This window comes from Lipomyces arxii (assembly GCF_038497795.1).
Source record: "Lipomyces arxii strain Phaff 12-163 unplaced genomic scaffold V1512scaffold_9, whole genome shotgun sequence".
NCBI classification, from domain to species: Eukaryota; Fungi; Ascomycota; class Lipomycetes; order Lipomycetales; family Lipomycetaceae; genus Lipomyces; species Lipomyces arxii.
The window spans coordinates 330,166-348,760 of record NW_027117708.1 but is presented as its reverse complement, the minus strand read 5'-3'; the positions used below and the strand labels follow the sequence as shown (position 1 = coordinate 348,760).

Sequence of the window (18,595 nt, the reverse complement as noted above, 5' to 3'; positions counted from 1 at the left end):
GCGTTGAAGTGATTTATGGCATCGGTTGCATTGTTTTGCGTTACAGTATTTACGGGCCGTTCTTTAGATATTGAGGATATTTTATGGGTTATTACAAAATTTGGTGCGACCAAAAGTTACAAACTAGAAAACGCAAAGTTAATCTGCCCCAGAATTTAGAACACCATTTAGCGAAAGTCTATTTGCATCATCGGGTTAGGCTAACTTTATTTTCACGTTACATTTTCGGCCAGCGATCCACTCAACCCACCCACATATAACTCAATAACCTATTACCACCTATCTATAGGATTCGATATATACTTATCGTAAAGCTCTCTATTGAATAGAGATATTTCTGTTTCATTTTCTGCTTATTTAGTACGATCAGCCAAAACATCAACAATCATGGTAGATACCTATACCGCATTCCTGGAGTGTCCTGCTGTGATCCAATAAAAGCCAGTCATCGCGTTCCACGTTGATGATCAGATTCGTCGTCTTGCTCCGGGTTAACTTGTTATTTAATTACTATATGTTCATACCTTTGCCCCATGAGCTTTAGTGTAAATTTTGAGGGTATCTATATGCATTAGATAACATTTAAGCAAATTACCAACAGAAATACCGTATTTGATACTACGATACGGTCTAAATGCACCCATACTCATGATATCTATAGCTCAGTTAACTATGCCGCAGCTGCCGGCGCAAGCTTTCACCATACCCTTGTTTGCTATTTCCAAAAGGTCTCCGACAGTTGTTGTGGTCAAATCGAGATCTCTTAAAACCAAGTTTCGCTCGGTCCGGTATTCAAATGATTTAATGACTCTCACGGTTATAGTTGAATCAGTTGCTAAACTTCTGTTAGTTGTGTGATTTTGTGTTGATCTTAGACGGTGCATACGTGTTTTCAGCGTAGATGTCAGTGGCTCTTCTTCTAAAACCATAATTGTCTAAATCAAATATGTTTTGCACTGTGTAGTGCACGAGGTTTGCTTTGCTCTGGCTTACTCTAAAAGACAGGTACTAAAATTGCCAAGAATAAAAAAAGTGTACACAAAACCCTCAAATTCTTACATAAGCTTCTTTACAAGCATAGCCACAAACTCCCAGTCAACATAAAATAACATAAAATAACATAACATGATCAAACTCATCAATAATTAAATACGTTGGAGCTGGAGCTGATTAAACCAGTTTATCACCTATCCCTGCGTATAATCCGATCAATTGCTTCTAGTTCTTTTCGCCGTCGCGGCTCGACTGCAATTAAATACTGCAAAGCCTTCTCATTCAAGAAGTCTCTTGCGGAAGTTTTGTGTAATACATTCTTGACTGAGATTGTGGTGTTCCATATAGTTGCCTCTGCGTCAAACCAGCCGACCGGTTTCCCTTTTGCAGGCGAATATTGAAACTGTGGCTGCGGTAATCGTAGCTGCTGGCATAAGTCTAAAACAGTATTAGATTTTGCTGCAACAGAACTAAATGTGCACTCACTTTTGATTGCGGTGCCGTAGAGCATTCTGAAGTTTCCAGTAGATTTAGTGTCCGAGCCCCTCACATTGATCTGCCCCTGTCCTATATCGACTGGCTCTTGTTTCACATGAACCTGCTCCTTGTTCACATACTGTACATCTGCTTTCTCATGTTCTGATTTCGCATGCGTCTTCAGGGGTAATAACGAATTAGAACTATGTCTTGCCTCAAATGATGCAGAGCTCAAAGGCATAGAAAACGCTTGCTTCTCACCCGAATTCTCATCTTGTTCAGAATGTTTCTGTGGCTCATTTACTATACCCTCTGCTTCACCATTTGCATTCCCTCCCCCATGCACAACTTTTTCAACAAAGTCAGAAGGAAAAAATTGTTCTATCGCAATTCGAGAGGCGTAGTTCTTGGCTAGCTGTTTTGATCGACATAGATGAGCTGGATCACCAAATTCCACTCCGCCTATTTCCAAGACGCAAGAAAACCCTCCAATTTCGTGATTTTCAAACTTTGCGATTATTGGAACTTGCTTCTCATTCCCAAAGAAGTCTAAAATTCAAGATTAGATCAAATGACATTGAATTCTTAATCAAGCCTACCATTTAAATATCTCGACCACAAAACGTTTTCTTCGTTATTCTCTGTCACAAGTTTTAGAGCATAATGCAGACCAACTTTAGCAACAGCATTTTTTGCTTCCTTCTTTGACTGGAATTTTTCAATTTTAGAAAACTCTCTAGTTCCGAGATACAGCGTTACCGAGAGTGGACAACCCACCTTCGGCTTAAACTCAAACAAAGGGGTGACTTGTGGGCCCAGCTTTGCGCATATTTCATAAAGCATTGCCACATAGTTTTCGCTGACTTTCTTCTGGGCGCAGGTTGTGTCATTTCCTTTGAAGTCTGCCCGTTGATTAAAACTTGAATCGACATCGACCAGAGAAACACGATTGGGAACAGGGGCAAGCCCTTCAGATTTTACCGGTGTCTCATCCACAAAGAACCCACCCCGAAAAGCCATATTATCCCGTCAAATGTATCTCCTCTATATTCGCATTCGTTGGAACTCTCAAATAGATTTCATTCTACCTCAGTCTGAAATTCGTGAGGGATTGCTCTCCTCCCAGCCAAGTGTAAGTCACGTGAATTGTATTCAAGGGCCTTGTGTTGAAATTACAGTTGATTTTCTTGTGAGGATAATCCAGATTATTTTGTAAGAATGGATTCATTTCTGCCTGTGTACAGTGACTAGTAGATATTATTCCTTGATCAGGCCCAGTCTTCTTTTTCTGCCGATGTCTTCGTAATGTTAATATCTCTATATACAATCTTCAATAGAACCTCAACAGCGACCAACTCATTAACGGGTCCATTGAGAGGATAAGTAGTACCCCTGAAAATCAACCAGTCACGTGAAACATGTTCAGCGCATCTTCAGTGTAAAAAGGAAGCTACGAACCTACCATTGGTAAATAATTTAGATATATTGACCGTGTAGTCTTGTAGCAATCTCGTGTATTGTAATTTTAGCTAGATGAATATCTTTGGCGTTTTGTGCAGTATATATATATAGCCAGAGTTTGCCTCGAATTTCCCAACGTAGTGACTGGCAAGACGATAAATGCCATGTATCTGGTAACCGCACGTCGGTAGCAAACTATAGATCTGTACTAGCCATGACGTCAAATAATATAATACAAGACTTGCGTTTGCTAAATAGCAAATTGTCGCATGACATATTTACAGAAGATACTGTGAATAGTTCTATGTCACATCGAGGTCATTTGGAACTGTCTCAAGAGGAGCTAATAGATCAACTGAAAGACGGAATTCTAGAGCCTTTAACATCTTTCTCAGATTCATGGCTGAAGCGACTCCAAGAGTATAGTGAAATGTTGTTACAAATTCCATTTTTACTAATCTTATACTTGCAGACAACCGGCTATCAAATTTGAAGCTCTATACTCAGACCTATTCACCATACCGAACAGCAAAACCCGGTCTACTACTAGATTTATTAGATCTGGCTTAGATGGCTTAATTGTTGGTTATGAAGACGTTACGAGCACTTCGCGTTTATCAGATGATAACTCTAAAAACTCAAGCTCTTTTGCACGTCAACCGGCCGCCAAATCGGACTTTGTCAGAGGTCGCGCTGGCTTCATGCCATTCACACCCGGCGGACTTAATGTTGCACCAGATGGATCAACTGCGCTGGATTTAATTGGGTTTGGTGGAGTCGTCAAACGGGACGAGAATGGCCTGCTGAATGTCGCGCCTGGCTTACCAAGAACGATGAATGCTGCGTCTCGAATGAATGAGAGTGAGGATATAGTTGAGCTAGAAGAATCATTTAACAATGACGGCCTGAAAACTGAAGAGGATGAAGTAGAGCCAGTTAGAACGGTCACTTCTGCGGTCGCCGGAACAGTGATAGTCAATGAGCAGGTTGATTCCGAGTTGATCGACGATCTGCTACCTACCGAGGTAATTATCACCACGTGGTTTGCAACCAGACTAATCAGATCTACAGAACATCAAATCTTTATTCGAGTCTCCATTTGGAAAGGCTGTTGGCGCTGTGGCGCGAGGAAAGGAATGGGCTCATACAGTCGACATCAATACCGATATTGTAAACTTTGCAGAACTGGTTCCTAACATGGCCAAGGAGTGGCCTTTTGAACTTGACACATTTCAGAAAGAAGCCGTGTATCATTTGGAACAGGGTGACAGCGTCTTTGTGGCCGCTCATACTTCAGCCGGCAAAACTGTTGTCGCGGAATACGCCATTGCAATGGCAAACAGAAATATGACTAAGTATGCTGTCACCATGAGTGCTTTAATAGAAGTGCTAACAAGATTTAGAGCAATTTATACCTCACCAATTAAAGCACTTAGTAATCAGAAGTTCCGCGACTTTCGACAGATTTTCGACGACGTTGGAATTCTTACTGGAGATGTTCAAATTAATCCACAGGCTAGTTGCATTATTATGACTACCGAGATTCTTCGAAGTATGCTGTACAAAGGTGCTGATCTCATCCGAGATGTAGAATTTGTCATTTTCGACGAAGTTCATTATGTTAATGACCTGGAGGTAAGCAATACGCATGAAGACTAAAAAAGCTAACTGTGAAGCGTGGTGTGGTTTGGGAGGAAGTTATTATTATGCTGCCGGATCATGTTAAAATGATTTTACTTTCTGCTACCGTGCCAAACACTTACGAATTTGCAAGCTGGGTTGGCCGAACCAAGAAGAAAGACATTTATGTAATCTCTACACCTAAACGTCCTGTTCCTCTTGAGCATTTTTTATGGTCTAGCAATCAAATGTTTAAGATTGTGGACGCTGACAAGAAGTTTCTGATGCAGGGGTAAGTTTACATTTCTATTTCAGTTCTGGATAGTAGCTCATTAGTAGATGGTCCGATGCACAACGTGCCGCTAACCCGATCAAGGATGTTGCCGCCAACTCATCGTCTGGAAATGGTGGAGACGGGGAAGGACGCGGCGGTCGTGGCGGTCGTGGCGGTCAGCAGCAAGGACGCGGTGGTGGCCGTGGAGGTGGAGGCGGTTCAAACGGTCGCGGTGGAACTGTTGCGAATCGCGGTCGTGGAGGCGGTTCGTTTAGAGGCGGTTTTAGAAACAATACTTTTGATAGAAATATCTGGCTCAGAATTGTGCAAACTCTTCATAAGGGCAAACTGCAGCCGGTCGTTATTTTCGTGTTTTCCAAGAAAAGATGCGAAGAGTATGCGAATTCGTTATCTGGTATTGACTACAGTAACGCCAGTGAAAAGTCGCAAATTCATGTATTTATTGAAAATGCGGTCAGCAGATTGAAGAAAGAAGATCAGGCTTTACCACAAATTCTGAGAATGAGAGAGCTACTTTCGCGGGGGATTGCTGTTCACCACGGAGGCCTGCTGCCAATTGTAAAAGAAGTGAGGTGAAATAGTTTTTTATGTTATATTATGCTGATTCAGCAAAGGTTGTGGAAATTCTTTTTGCGCGAACACTCGTAAAAGTTTTGTTTGCTACGGAAACTTTTGCAATGGCGAGAATCATGTGTTTGTGTTTGTATGAATTATCTAATAGCGGACAGGGTCTTAATTTGCCTACCAGAACAGTTGTATTTGCTGGAACAAGAAAGCATGATGGAAGAAGCTTTCGTGATTTGCTTCCAGGAGAGTATACGCAAATGGCTGGACGAGCAGGCCGAAGAGGCTTGGATACAACGGGCACTGTGATCATAGCATTTGCGGGTGATCAGCCTCCTGATGTGAGACACGCTGACGCAGTCATTGAATAAAGCATACTGACCACATAGGTTCCTTCTCTCAATAAGATGATTCTCGGCCCCCCTACAAAACTTCAGAGCCAGTTCAGATTGACATATAACATGATTCTCAATCTCCTGCGGGTTGAAGCTTTAAAAGTAGAGGAAATGATCAAACGATCTTTTAGCGAGAACGCAACACAGAGCATGATCCCCGAGCATGAGAAGTCTGTCAAGGATTCGGAGGCCAATTTGTTGAGTTTTAAGCGCGAGAAGTGTAGTGTTTGCGACGGTGACATTGAACAATGCCACAATACAGTAACGGAGATGAAGGAGTTGACAGCAAACATGGTTGTTGCTGCTTGCAATACAACTTTTGGTAATCGCTTATTAAGTGCAAGGCGGTTAGCCGTCTTGCAGTTTGAAGTATGAAAGTCTGTTGAGATAGAGTGCGTCTCCTGATAAATTTAGGGATATAGTCGAACCGTTGGTGTTATTGTTGGTGCAAATGTTCAAAGGCAGACGTTTCATTGCTACGGGATGTTCTCCAACGGCAAACAGAAGAAACAGCAAAAGGAAGCCCGTAAGTTTTACGTTTTTCATAAAAGCTGTTTCTGATTTTGTTTTAGGAGATCTAATACCTTTTATCCCGGAGTTGAAAGAAATTCTTGGGGAGCTGAAAATAGATGGGATGCTGGTCGAAAGACACATTCCATTTTCAGCAGTTGAGTTCTTTTGCAACGCTACAGTTGAGGTAAGATATAATGTGCTATCGTCTGTTCTCATATTGACAACAAACGATCGACTTAGCAGGACTTAGAAAGAAAGATCCCCGCGTGATAACAAAGCTGAGAACAGATTTGCTCAATAGCGCATCGCAGATTTGGACTGAAGTAGAATGGAAAAAGATGAAAAATTTCGCTTTTACCGAGTTTTTCACAAAGCGTGAAGGGCTTCGTCCCAAGCTGGAAACTTATCAGTGCTTGCATTGTCCTAGCTTTGTTAGACACGTATGAACTCTCCAAAGTAACCTTGAGCATGAGGCTAACAATTCAGTTTGCTCAAACGCACGAGGAAGCCTTGCTCAAAAAGAATATTGCAGATCTTAAGTCAGCGATTTCAGATCAAAACCTTGAGTTGCTACCCGATTACGAGCAGCGGATCAGAGTTTTAACCGATTTGGGTTTTATCGACGAGACCTTGAACGTGGAACTAAAGGGACGTGTCGCTTGCGAGGTAAGCTCAGTTTATGGTTTCAATGTGATTTGCGCCTGACATTATTTAGATTAACTCTGGCCACGAACTGATTTTGACAGAATTGATATTGGAGAACTTCTTAGCGGATTTCGAACCAGAGGAGATTGTGGCTTTGCTTTCTTGTTTTGTTTTCCAAGAAAAGACGAATACTGAGCTCAATAGCATTACGCCCCGTCTTGATGAGGTATGTAGACTACAGATTCAGGTTGAGGGTCTCAGATTACTAACTTTTCACAGGGAAAAAGCAAAATCCTAGAAATTGCTGCAAAGATTAACGAAGTCCAAACTTTCTATCAAGTCTTACTTCCAGAAGAAGGCGTGTTTGACTCTGAGACCGCCCCTGGACGATTTGGCTTAATGGAAGTTGTCTACGAATGGGCCCGGGGAATGCCGTTCAACCAGATTACTAATCTTACGGACGTGCTCGAAGGAACTATTGTAAGAGTGATCACCCGACTCGATGAAGTCTGCCGTGAAGTGAAGAATGCCGCACGAATTATTGGGGATCCGACATTGTATGCCAAAATGGAGCTGTCGCAAGAGAAGATCAAACGAGATATTGTGTTTTGCACCAGTCTGTATCTATAAATGCTTCTAAAAAGTTTCCATGTATAAATCATATTAGGCGCTTTTAGAGTGCTATTATACCCACTGTATATAATATAACTTAGCTTAGCATACACAAAGAAATATAAAGGGCCTTGTAACAAAGTAGTATAAACACGTGACTTTCAAAGCTTATCTGTGACAAAGTTCTGAATGCGTCTTACTTGGGAATAAGAGTACGAGAACGTATATCAAATTGCGTAAGGACATTTACAGATACAAGAAGCGCTTTGAGGTTGAAGTGCAATTGTTCAGATTTATTGGATTCAGATTGTTGCTTGCCGCGGTAAACCCACGAAAGAAGCGTTTCAATTGCTAAGTTCTTTAACAATGGCTCTGGCAGCGGTATGCTAATTCTTTACACAATAGAAATTAGGAGGATTTCAGTGGTACTAATGTTCTACAGTGGCGACAATTTACATTTTTTGATTCCCTACCTATTAGAGACCCTGCAGTTGCTGACGACGACGGTCCACTGTACTCGGTATGCATATGCATATTAGTCGAAAACTTATAGAATTGACATAACAATAAGGATTCAAATGTAAGCGCAGTGTGTGCAGGTTCAGGCTCTTTATATCTTGCAACAAATCGAGGTGTGGTTAAGATTGTGTCCAAATCTCTCAAACTACAGGTCTCGTTTGTCGCACATGATAATGCTGGGGCAATTACATATATGGTCCAACAGGACGGTAGTCCCAATCTTGTTACTGTAGCTGTAAGTCATATTTTGCATTTAACAGCTTTATTCTGATTGGCCAAAGGAGTCGGAACTATCTGAGCCACAGATTAGAATATGGTCGCTCGACAAGCCAGACAAGAAATCAAATGGGCCAAAATGTAATACGTCAATCAATATTCACATGAAGAAAGTGTCCGAGGTAAGCAAGTTTTTGGACAATGCTTTTGAATTTATGCTGAACATTGCATAGATTACTGCGTTTGCTGTGTCCGATGATTTTACATCAGTAGCAGTTGGGCTTGCGACTGGAACTATCATTTTGGTAAGGGGTGATCTCTTGCATGATAAAGGTATCAAACAAAAGGTTGTGTTTGAGAGTCCGGAGTCAGTGACTGGATTGGCGTTTTATGATGCCAACAAAACGTCACTGCTTTATATTGCTACGACAGGGCGTATTCTCACTATGTTTACCAGCGGCAAGAACCAGTATCATCCGGCTCGTCTTTTAGAAGACAAAGGCTGCAGTGCAGGTTGTATGGCATTTAAAAAAGCTAGTGGAGAAATTCTAGTTGCGCGAGAAGATGGAATCTATACATATACACCTTACAGTCGTGGCCCTTGTTACATGTATGAAGGACCGAAAACCAGTCTTTTTGTATACAAATCATATTTAGCTATCGGGTCACCTTCATCAGCACCGACTGACGCAAATGCGCAAAGTACTATTCGAAGATTTGTCGGTAGCGTACCAACTACAGATGACCCATTTGACACCACCAAGTTTACGATTCTCGACACTGACAACAAGTTTGTTGCTTATTCTGGACAATTTGTGGACGGTATCAAAGCGGTTTTTTCGGAGTGGGGTGACTTGTATGTTCTCGGCGGTGATGGACAGCTTTACAGGCACCAGGAACGAGACCTGCAAGCCAAACTTCAAATATTGTATCAGCGAAATCTGTATAATCTTGCCCTGGCGCTCGCAACTAATGCTGGTGCGAATGAAAAGCGGATACTCGGCATTTACAAAAGATGGGGCGATTTCTTGTATGATAGGGGCGATTATGACGAAGCCATGGTGCAATACACTAAGGCCATTACAAGCGGAGAGGTTTCTCAGGTAATCAGAAAATATCTGGATTCCCAACGAATATACAATTTGACATCATACCTTGAAGAGCTTCACAATCGGGGTATTGCAACTGCTGACCATACGACTTTGCTTTTAAACTGTTATGCGAAGCTGAAAGATACTGAGAAATTGGAAACTTTTATTAAATCTGAGGGAGAAAACCTAAAGTTTGATTTGGACACAGCAATTCAGATGTGCAGACAGGGCGGATATTTTCAGCAAGCTGCGTACCTTGCCGAGAAGCATGGCCAAAACGATTTGGTGGTGGATATTACTTTGCAAGATCTTGGTGATTATAAGTCTGGTCTACGGTTTATTCAAAGCTTGCCACCGGAAGATATGTATTACAACCTGACCCGATATGGTAGCTTGTTATTACAGTACGTTGCCAAAGAAACAACTACCCTTTTCATTGACTATTTCACTGGCCGGTATACACCACGAAAAATTCCAAATATATCGGACTTTGATCCAGCAGCAGCAGCAGCAGCAGCGGCGGCGGCAGTGTTGGCTGGAGAACAGCAAAGTGCCGCTTCAGCTCTTCTTGGGATCACAAACTACAAAAACTTTATTCCTTACATGACTGGAAGCAGACCACCGTCGGTGATGTCCGGAAATACTGTGGATGGCGCTCCTACAATTATGAGTGCGATCACCAATAATGTTGGGAAGTTGTCTAATGCTGTTGCTGGCGGTGCATCCATATCAAATGCGCAGGTTCCAATGGAGTCTTCAACTTTGTACGCGTCAGAATCAGTCTCAGATTACAATGTTCCTAAGCCGCGGACGGTGTTCGCTATTTTTGTCGATCAGCCAGAAGAATTCATTGTGTTTTTGGAAGCGTGCATTGCTCACCACCGTGTGGTTGGCGGGAGCACGAGTGACGAGTCAGATCTGTATACAACGTTATTTGAGATGTACCTTCAGCGCGCAGAAGCGAGCACTACAGAAGTTGAAAAAACGAAGTGGGAAGAGAAAAGCAAGGGACTAATTACAGGCGTGAACATGCCGATTGATCAGTCAAACGTTCTTCTGTTGTCACACCTTTACTCATACAAAGAAGGCGGTATTTTAGTTCGCGAGCGCGAAAGCTTGTATATCGATATCTTCCGATCATGCATTGCTGTTAATGACACGGTTGGTGCAATTAACACTCTGCATAAGTATGGAGACGAAGAGCCAGAACTGTATCCTCTTGCCTTGTCTTATTTCACATCGTCTCCTGAAGTCATGGACATTGCATCTGAAGAGCTATCGCAAGTGTTGAAGAAAATTGAGTCAGAAGGAATTATGGCGCCACTTCAAGTGATTCAAGCTTTGAGTGTTAATGCAGTTGCTACGGTTGGAGTTGTGAAGAACTATCTTTCTGAGATTATTGAGAGGGAGAAGAAAGAGATCGACACTAACCTGAAGCTAACAGAGTCTTACAGAGTCGAGACCAAAGCCAAAATGGATGAAATCCATGAGCTTGAGACAGAGCCACGAGTATTCCAGTCCACTAGATGTGCTAGCTGTGGCGCTGCGCTCGATTTGCCAACTGTTCATTTCATGTGCAAGCACTCATACCATCGACGATGTTTGAACGAGGTCAACGAAGACAGCGAGTGTCCTCAATGCGCTCCAAATAACGCAACCATTCGTGCAATCAGACGTGCTCAAGACGACATGGCTGACAGACACGAGGCGTTTAAGGAGACATTAAGAGACAGCGATGACAAATTCAAAGTTATAAGTGACTATTTTGGAAGAGGAGTGATGGAGCAAGTTGATTTCCTGGTCGAGTAATTTGGGCGTCGAAATGCATTTTAGTGGCATTTTTTTACAATGTATGCTAGTATCTAAATTTTACAAATCCTCTCAAATAGAGGTTGGATCGTAAGTCCAATTGGTATCAGATCGTTCACAGTACATAGATACTAAAGTAAAGCTTCCGGGTGTGCAAATTGTTCCCATCTCGTAGTTCTATGCAAACTCTTGTATAAAGAAATATTCCAGCTCATACATTCTCGGTTAGTGCCAGCTTCTAACCGTCTTCAGCGACAGACTGGACCAATTCTGTCGTCTGAGTTTCACCAATAGGCTTGCTTTCTTCGTTTCCTACTTTTGATGGAGCTTGATTTTTGTTTTTAGTCACCATGTCTTCATTTATTTCACCGGTCACTACTCGGACGTGGCCACCACTTTCATTCTCAGTAAATTTCTGTCCCACAGTAACATCTGAATTGCCACTGCTACTGCTGCCACTACTACTGCTGCTGGTGTTGTCGTCAGAACTGGCATCCGTATCTTCTGATGCACTCTCAATTTTAGTTTGCAGCTGCACATCGGAACCAGCAGTGTGACTATTCTGGCGTGTGCTATTGCTTGTAAGACCGCCTCTGTTTCGCCCTCTACCTCTAGATCCTCGACTTCGAGCTCGTTTCGACCCACGCCTGATTACGTCTTGAACGACATTTCTCTGTACTTCAACTCGTCGCTCCAGTAAACTCAGAAAATTGTAGTCTCTGTCTCCCAACAGCTGTCTTTTTCGTGACTCTTCAGACTCGTTGTCGTCTCCTTCAACGTTATGATTGTCGTTTCCGAACTCTGAGTATCCGCGACTCCCAATCAATTCGTTGCGCGGGATGTACCGCAAAACCGCATCTGAAATGTCTTTCATACCTTTACAAGACGAGCGTTGCTTATGAGAAGCAAAACATGCAACACTACAGTATGGTGCCAAACAAGCAGGACACTTATAAGAGGGATTGTTTTTTTGACATGATACACATGATGCTCGTTGTGATGTGCCTAATGATCCATTTGATCCCTCTACCATAGTCGGCCTATAAACTTTTAGCTTTCCACAACTAGTCACAGATATCTAGTGTATTATAAATTTAGTAATATAAGAGCAAACGACAGTACTCTAGTGTACCAGCCCACAATACGTTCTACGTCCAAATATTTTGTAAGGTCATCGCAAAGCGATCCTGAATCAAATCGGGTTAGGGGAATAAGTTCAATAAAGTTTCTACATAAATGCAGCACATTACAGGCGCACATGCGGTAACTGCAGAGTAACGGTCACAGTTCAGTTCAACCTTAAAATGGTTAGATCCAAACCTTACCGTACGATCACCAGCGACAGGGGAATTACCGCTGCCAGGGCACTTAAGAGCCGCCACGACAGTACAAGTGGTTGATTATATCAAAATACACGCAAGAATTTGGTCTTATATTCATTTTAGCTTTTCGGAATAGGCCGTGTCATAAGGATGGCTGCACCAGCTTCTTTTTCGAATCCTATGAAGAAGTACAAGTAAGTTGCGTTGTTAGTCGAAGCATCACTGCCCATTGTTTCTGTACAGTCATTTGACTGGTTATTGTATCTTTTCAATGTTTTTGGCGTTTACAGATGCTAATGTGATTTTATAGACTGGTATTTCTAGGAGAACAAAGCGGTATGGCACTTTGTGGTTGAGTTTGCTTAGGTCGATATTGACATTTCTATAGTCGGAAAAACATCATTGATAACGCGATTTATGTATGATTCGTTTGACTCTCAATATGCCGTGCGTTCAAATATTCTTGTTGAAATGCATAAGAAACTAAATGAAGTAGGCCACTATTGGCATCGACTTTTTGTCAAAGGTAAACCGTCAGTATAGAATAGTAAGCTGATTGCTAACATTCAACAGACAATGTATTTAGAAGATCGTACTGTTAGATTGCAGGTGCGCAACTCTAGCTTGGGAATTATTTTGAGTAGTAATAATAGGGTCTAGTTATGGGATACAGCAGGACAAGAGCGATTCAGAAGTTTAATTCCATCATACATTCGCGATTCTACAGTTGCTGTCGTGGTTTACGATGTGACAAGTAAGCCATTTGCATATTTGTAACTGACATTATTGACCTTTTAATTCAGACCGAAACTCGTTTGTCAACACAACAAAATGGATTGATGACGTACGAGCAGAACGTGGAACAGATGTTATTATTGTGCTAGTTGGCAACAAGACAGACTTGAACGATAAGCGTCAAGTCACTGCAGAAGAAGGCGAAAAGAAGGCAAAAGAATTTAAGGTTATGTTCATCGAAACAAGTGCAAAGGCAGGTCACAATGTGAAGACTCTGTTTCGGAGGATAGCACAGGCATTACCTGGCATGGAAAATTCAATGGAGGAAGCAAATCAGTCACAAAGTAAGTTTATTTTTAAGCCTAGTAGTGGCTCTCTAACAGTGAACAGTGATTGATATCACCATCGACCCGAGCCATAAACAGGTTGAAGACCAAGGATGCGCTTGTTGAATATGCCTAGTATGAGGGAAAAAGAAAAACAACATCATATAGATTTTGATGCCGCTTAACGCAAAGTCATTTCCTTTTATATCTACTTTCATATTGCACGTGACAGTATTGTGTGGATTAGATACGACGTACTTGTTACTTTTTGCGAAACGTAGAGCTCTGCGATTTTACCTTTTTCTAAATTCATTGTATTTGGTTTTACTTTGGGAAAAGTTTATAATCATTTGGGACCCAGTCGGGCGTTCGTCGTGCCCTCTCAGCAACTAGTGTCGGTAAATGCAGCGGTCTTGGTACCGTAATACTCTCAAAATCATCAGGATCGTTCCGCGCTTTCTCTTCCATGTTTTTTTTTGCACGATTTCGACGGTCGCTGTATTTTGCAAACGCAAGCCACAACAAAGCAATCAGCACCACAAAACCCCATAGCCCAATCAAACCTCCCGCAAGGTATAGCTCGAGAGCGATAGATTTGGCAAACGCTTCTTCAACCTTAATCAATGTGGTTTCGACGGTGTCAGCTGTGCTGTAACTTAAGTCGTCCAAAGTCTTGCTATCGAGTGTGGCGCTGTTTTGTCGATTGGATGCAATATTTGGATTTGTTGAGTTTGATGGCAGTAACAAAGCACTTGTAATGACGTCCTCGCCCACTCTAGGAAAGCTGACATGTGCATTATCGTGCGCCCATGTTAAGCCATGCTGAATACCTCGAATTTTCAAAAGCAGTAAACAATCCAAAACATCCTTGATAGGCTAAAAAGCGTTAGTAACATACAGTTGCACGGAAAAATCGCAACTTACAGTGTACAAAGGCGTGCCTCCAAACACATCATTAAGAGCGCCCATCATTTCGTCCACAAAGGTATTTAGCGTGTTGTTAACACTAGAAGTAGCATCTGTAACCCAGCCAAACAAGTCCTCATTGGTTTCAACCTCGACATTCGCCAACGCAATATTCGTTTGATCTGCCCAGCTAATAGCTTTACTCTGCACAGTGCTTGCAATCAGATTTGTCATGTTACCGACATTTGATGCAAGCTCAGGAGTCCTTTCCCGTAGAGCGTTCAAGATGTGAATTTGGATTGAGGCGGCTATAAGGCTTGTGACCCCCAAAGTCAAACCAAACATGGCAGGAGGATAAGTGATATATGCAATTACCCATCGAATGAGTGCACGATTTCGCATCGACTTTACTGGGCGAGTGACATATAATCCTAAAGATTGGGGTAATGGGTGGACTGCCACATCAAAGCTATCAATCGGATCAAGATCTTTGTCTGTACGGCTCAGCGTACGAGACAAAATATAGATATTCTTACGCAGTTTCTTCCAATGAAGAAAGTCAAGATAACCCATTGGAACCATAGCAAGAACACCGATAACACATGCGGCAACGACTGCGGTCTTGAGCATAGTAGCGACGACCGAAACAAGTTCATCAAAGAAGTCGTCAATACTGCTGTCTTCCGAGCATACATTAATAGTGTCTTTGCTTGTAACTTTCAAAAGAGATCTGTCAAATTGATAGTCCGCCAATGACGAATTGATGACATTCTAAATAAGTTAGCAGATTCATAACATTAAATAGCACAACTAATTACCCTAAGCTTCTGGAATGGCTCTCTAATGGCAGAAAAAGTTGCGTTCTGCACGTCTTCAAAATTAGGCAAGTGTCTCTCTACGTCATTAAGCTTGTCGTTAATCTCTCCAGGTATGGTAAGATTTGTAAGTGCACCAAGACCAGGGATAGACAGCGTTGGCCAACTTGGATTTGATCCCGTAAAAAATCCTCCAATGTTTTCTACAGCCCCTTCAACGTTTTTCAATGCACTGTTGAACGAGTCAACTTCGGAATCAATCTCTATTATTATTGAGTGAAGCGTCTCGTTCACCCATGAGATGATAGATTCCGTCGCATTCAAAACTACAGAAACACTTCCGGTGACAGCCATGGTCAGTAAGCAAACATAAGTGCCGGTAACCAAATTGACAGTAAACACTGTAATCTCTTCAACCCCAACGACTAGCAGCTCAAGCGTGGCAACCAAAGCATCAACTGAAGCTTCAATACCTTGTGCGATTAGCTCGTTTGAAGCCTTTGACACATAGTGCGGCATAGAAACAAGGCCAGATCCAGCAATCTCTATACTTTGACATGCGGTATGTGCATTTATTCGAGCCGATTCCAAGCTGCTGTGGAGAGAGTTTGTAAAGAGGAGCAATTTCACGAGGACGAGAATACACACAATTGTCCATCTGTTCAGCCACACTTGAGATAAACGACTTTTTGTACTCAAATAAGGCTCAGATCCTCCGTTATTTGGAAAACCTGAAGGTGGAGTGTTTAAAAAGTCTCTCGGATGTATGTCTGACCATTGTACAGGATGAAGCGGACGTAAGACAGTAGCTGACGAGGAAGAAATTCCTAAAATTTGGGAGTACCTAGGAGTTTCTGTAAATTGAGGTGGGGGAGTATTTGAACTCATTAATTGATCAGAATGGCAGATACAGTATACACAGAAACAGAACAGAACAGAGGCAGGATTATATACAGAGAGATGCTGATTACTTAGACATCACTAAACGGTCAAAGTATAATCATTTTACCGTATTTGGCAATATGATATGCCACCAATTGCATGTTCGTGCAACGTGGTGCCGAAGAGTTGGGTAGTCTAAACATGGAGATGAGGTTCTTCAATCAGAATTTATGTGCGGCGTGAGGCTGATCCGTTCGAACCCCCCGCGACCCTGAATTTAATCAACCCCTTCGTCACTGAAACTAACCCAAAATGGTAAATGCCAAACACTCTATATTTAACAGTTGATAAAATAAAATATAGACCCTTTTAAAACTCCTATGAAATATAAACCATCCAATAAACGACACCATAGTGAACATATGTACAAATATAAGATTTTGCGCCTGTCGTGATAGATTTTGGTAAAACTCTAGCGTTCAATACTTTAATGGTGTTGAAGTGCTAATGGTAGTGGATTTAGAAGCCGTTCCAACGGTTTGTACCAGAGCGGTACGGTGTTCAACAACATTCTTCAATATATGATTCATAGTCATTCCAATCTGGACAAGCTGATCAGCCTGTGCTTTCGTAGCAGCAGCAGACCTTATAAACTGCTCAGACTGAAAATCGAACGGCTCCATTGTCAAACTAAACAAGCTCGCATAACCCTCTACCTGCTTGCGAACCCAATCTACCAAGCTGGAGCTCATATGGTAAGCCTTAAAGCACTCTTGGTATATTTCAATTGTGGCTCGCGTCAAAGTAAAAGTAATAGTCGCCAACTGGGTAATATAAAACGGAATATCGTCAGGATTTTTGTGAAGCTCGCCTATTCGGGTTTGTATAATTTTGCTCCGAGCATGAAGAAAAGCGACACGGGCATCTCGCTCCAAACCGAGACGTATTAGAATGCGAATTATATACACCAGCCTTTTACGACCTGTAAACTCCGAGCGCAAATCATAAGACAAGATGTCATATATTTGATCAATTCGGTCTTGCAGCTCATAATCTATGTCACCTTTGTCCACTGAGACTTTCACTATCTTTATTAGCATCAGAGCAGAGAATAGTACATTGACGTACACTTTTCAATCAACGTCACCGCGTCTTCAATATTCCGATGAGCAATCATACCGTCCAGCTCTGTCAGCTGGTCATCTATAATAGCCTGCCCCTTGGATGGATCCACTAATATTCCATTTTTAGCATTGGTAGAAGCAGACGACAAGGACCGCAATATGTCACGATGCACACTCTCAGCATTTGATGTCGAAGGCAAAAGGGGGTTGCTAGTAATGCTGTCAGAATTGCTGATCCACGACCCATCGGCTCGACGAGCAGCCTCTCGTCTCAGCAGTGGCAAGTCGACATAATCTGCATTGCTGCCATCCTTAGTCCCATTTGGGTTACTGTCTTTGTCCTTAGAGTTCATAACGGTAACCATTATTGACAACTCATTCATCATATTGCGGGTGTCACGGATCTCTTGCTCCAACGTAGTTATTTCGGATGATATCTGAACAAATTGGCTGTAACTGTTGAAAAGATTTCTCTGCATATCTTTGATTATTTGGCCATCTGTACGCTTCAAGTTTTCAAGGTAATCGCGAAGCTGGTAGTCTGCAGAATCCGCAAGATGGGATTGAACATATTTCTGCGGATCAAACGATGCATCTTGGAAGTCTTTCACTGCAACTGTATAATTATTCTCATCTAAACCTGGAATTGATTGTAAAGATGGCGCACGGTCTAAAACAGGTACAGTTTTTGCTGTTTGAGATGGCACAGACGGCAAAGTTGGCTGCTTCGTCGGAGGGTGAGGAGCTGGAGCCCGGGGATCCTGTCGCTGTCTTGCTGTGATGGAAGAATACGAAGTTTCGAGAATCAGTGGCACATCCTCCGGTATTGAATAATCATTTCTACTTTTTTCATTGTCACCTTTCTTTTTGCCCATTGAGCCACCGAAACCAGTTGAAGGAAATCGCGCTGTCGAGTAGCGCTTTAACAATTTACCCACCTAACCGTAAGCCAATGCATACTAGAGCAAATACGTTTCTTACTTTATCATGTTGATGGCTGTCAACTGTAGTAGAACCTTTCCGGTGTGCACTACTAGACATGGAAGGAATGATTGATTCTCGGGCTGCGCGGTTATTCGAAGAGGCTGTTGGCGGCGCGTTGCTGATAGTACCGCGTCGCTTTCTATGTGAGCGAACAGAATCCATTTCTTTTTCTCGAGAGTCCATAGCGCCGTGTAATATCTTTCCCCGCCGATTTATTTGAAAAGATGTTGCTTAGCTAGAACGGCAGAGCCACGCTAATAGGCTTAAAACCAAATGACGTCCTTGATGAGC

General features: G+C 42.2%; 8 protein-coding genes across 8 annotated transcripts; 3 read left to right on the top strand and 5 right to left on the bottom strand.

The window, feature by feature from the left end:
* Positions 1 to 71: 71 nt before the first annotated feature.
* On the bottom strand, positions 72 to 988 carry V1512DRAFT_276509 (uncharacterized protein). Its single transcript, XM_066917871.1, has 6 exons — positions 887 to 988; positions 707 to 835; positions 608 to 655; positions 525 to 562; positions 399 to 480; positions 72 to 349 (listed from the first exon to the last, which is right to left on the bottom strand). Exons 1-6 carry the CDS (start codon positions 927 to 929, stop codon positions 273 to 275), a joined length of 417 nt encoding a protein of 138 aa, XP_066771228.1. The 5' UTR covers positions 930 to 988; the 3' UTR covers positions 72 to 272.
* Positions 989 to 1,183: 195 nt separating this feature from the next.
* V1512DRAFT_248155 (uncharacterized protein) lies at positions 1,184 to 2,490 on the bottom strand (the record flags this gene model as incomplete). Its single annotated transcript, XM_066914529.1, has 3 exons — positions 1,184 to 1,431; positions 1,480 to 2,019; positions 2,070 to 2,490. The coding sequence occupies 3 exons, from the start codon at positions 2,488 to 2,490 to the stop codon at positions 1,184 to 1,186; spliced, it is 1,209 nt and encodes a 402-aa protein (XP_066771227.1).
* A 531-nt stretch (positions 2,491 to 3,021) lies between these two features.
* V1512DRAFT_263746 (NUC185 domain-containing protein) lies at positions 3,022 to 7,685 on the top strand. The gene is made up of 15 exons (XM_066916555.1): positions 3,022 to 3,351; positions 3,404 to 3,956; positions 4,003 to 4,286; positions 4,335 to 4,566; positions 4,608 to 4,843; positions 4,891 to 5,413; positions 5,461 to 5,526; positions 5,575 to 5,751; positions 5,800 to 6,174; positions 6,220 to 6,331; positions 6,378 to 6,501; positions 6,548 to 6,758; positions 6,805 to 6,984; positions 7,034 to 7,189; positions 7,243 to 7,685. The coding sequence occupies exons 1-15, from the start codon at positions 3,146 to 3,148 to the stop codon at positions 7,591 to 7,593; spliced, it is 3,786 nt and encodes a 1,261-aa protein (XP_066771226.1). The 5' UTR covers positions 3,022 to 3,145; the 3' UTR covers positions 7,594 to 7,685.
* Positions 7,686 to 7,785: 100 nt separating this feature from the next.
* On the top strand, positions 7,786 to 11,360 carry V1512DRAFT_263743 (uncharacterized protein). Its single transcript, XM_066916554.1, has 5 exons — positions 7,786 to 7,956; positions 8,018 to 8,095; positions 8,147 to 8,329; positions 8,376 to 8,492; positions 8,544 to 11,360. Exons 1-5 carry the CDS (start codon positions 7,942 to 7,944, stop codon positions 11,208 to 11,210), a joined length of 3,060 nt encoding a protein of 1,019 aa, XP_066771225.1. The 5' UTR covers positions 7,786 to 7,941; the 3' UTR covers positions 11,211 to 11,360.
* Positions 11,207 to 12,359, bottom strand: V1512DRAFT_263741 (uncharacterized protein). Its single transcript, XM_066916553.1, has one exon. The coding sequence runs from the start codon at positions 12,241 to 12,243 to the stop codon at positions 11,449 to 11,451; it is 795 nt and encodes a 264-aa protein (XP_066771224.1). The 5' UTR covers positions 12,244 to 12,359; the 3' UTR covers positions 11,207 to 11,448.
* Positions 12,360 to 12,484: 125 nt separating this feature from the next.
* Positions 12,485 to 13,889, top strand: V1512DRAFT_170106 (ras family-domain-containing protein). Its single transcript, XM_066913118.1, has 8 exons — positions 12,485 to 12,726; positions 12,843 to 12,868; positions 12,921 to 12,979; positions 13,029 to 13,058; positions 13,106 to 13,141; positions 13,193 to 13,286; positions 13,336 to 13,611; positions 13,658 to 13,889. Exons 1-8 carry the CDS (start codon positions 12,683 to 12,685, stop codon positions 13,717 to 13,719), a joined length of 627 nt encoding a protein of 208 aa, XP_066771223.1. The 5' UTR covers positions 12,485 to 12,682; the 3' UTR covers positions 13,720 to 13,889.
* Positions 13,890 to 13,917: 28 nt separating this feature from the next.
* On the bottom strand, positions 13,918 to 16,202 carry V1512DRAFT_208644 (uncharacterized protein; the record flags this gene model as incomplete). Its single annotated transcript, XM_066913445.1, has 3 exons — positions 13,918 to 14,469; positions 14,518 to 15,270; positions 15,318 to 16,202. The coding sequence occupies 3 exons, from the start codon at positions 16,200 to 16,202 to the stop codon at positions 13,918 to 13,920; spliced, it is 2,190 nt and encodes a 729-aa protein (XP_066771222.1).
* A 473-nt stretch (positions 16,203 to 16,675) lies between these two features.
* On the bottom strand, positions 16,676 to 18,487 carry V1512DRAFT_248149 (Cullin repeat-like-containing domain protein; the record flags this gene model as incomplete). Its single annotated transcript, XM_066914528.1, has 3 exons — positions 16,676 to 17,280; positions 17,325 to 18,258; positions 18,302 to 18,487. 3 exons carry the CDS (start codon positions 18,485 to 18,487, stop codon positions 16,676 to 16,678), a joined length of 1,725 nt encoding a protein of 574 aa, XP_066771221.1.
* Positions 18,488 to 18,595: the final 108 nt, after the last annotated feature.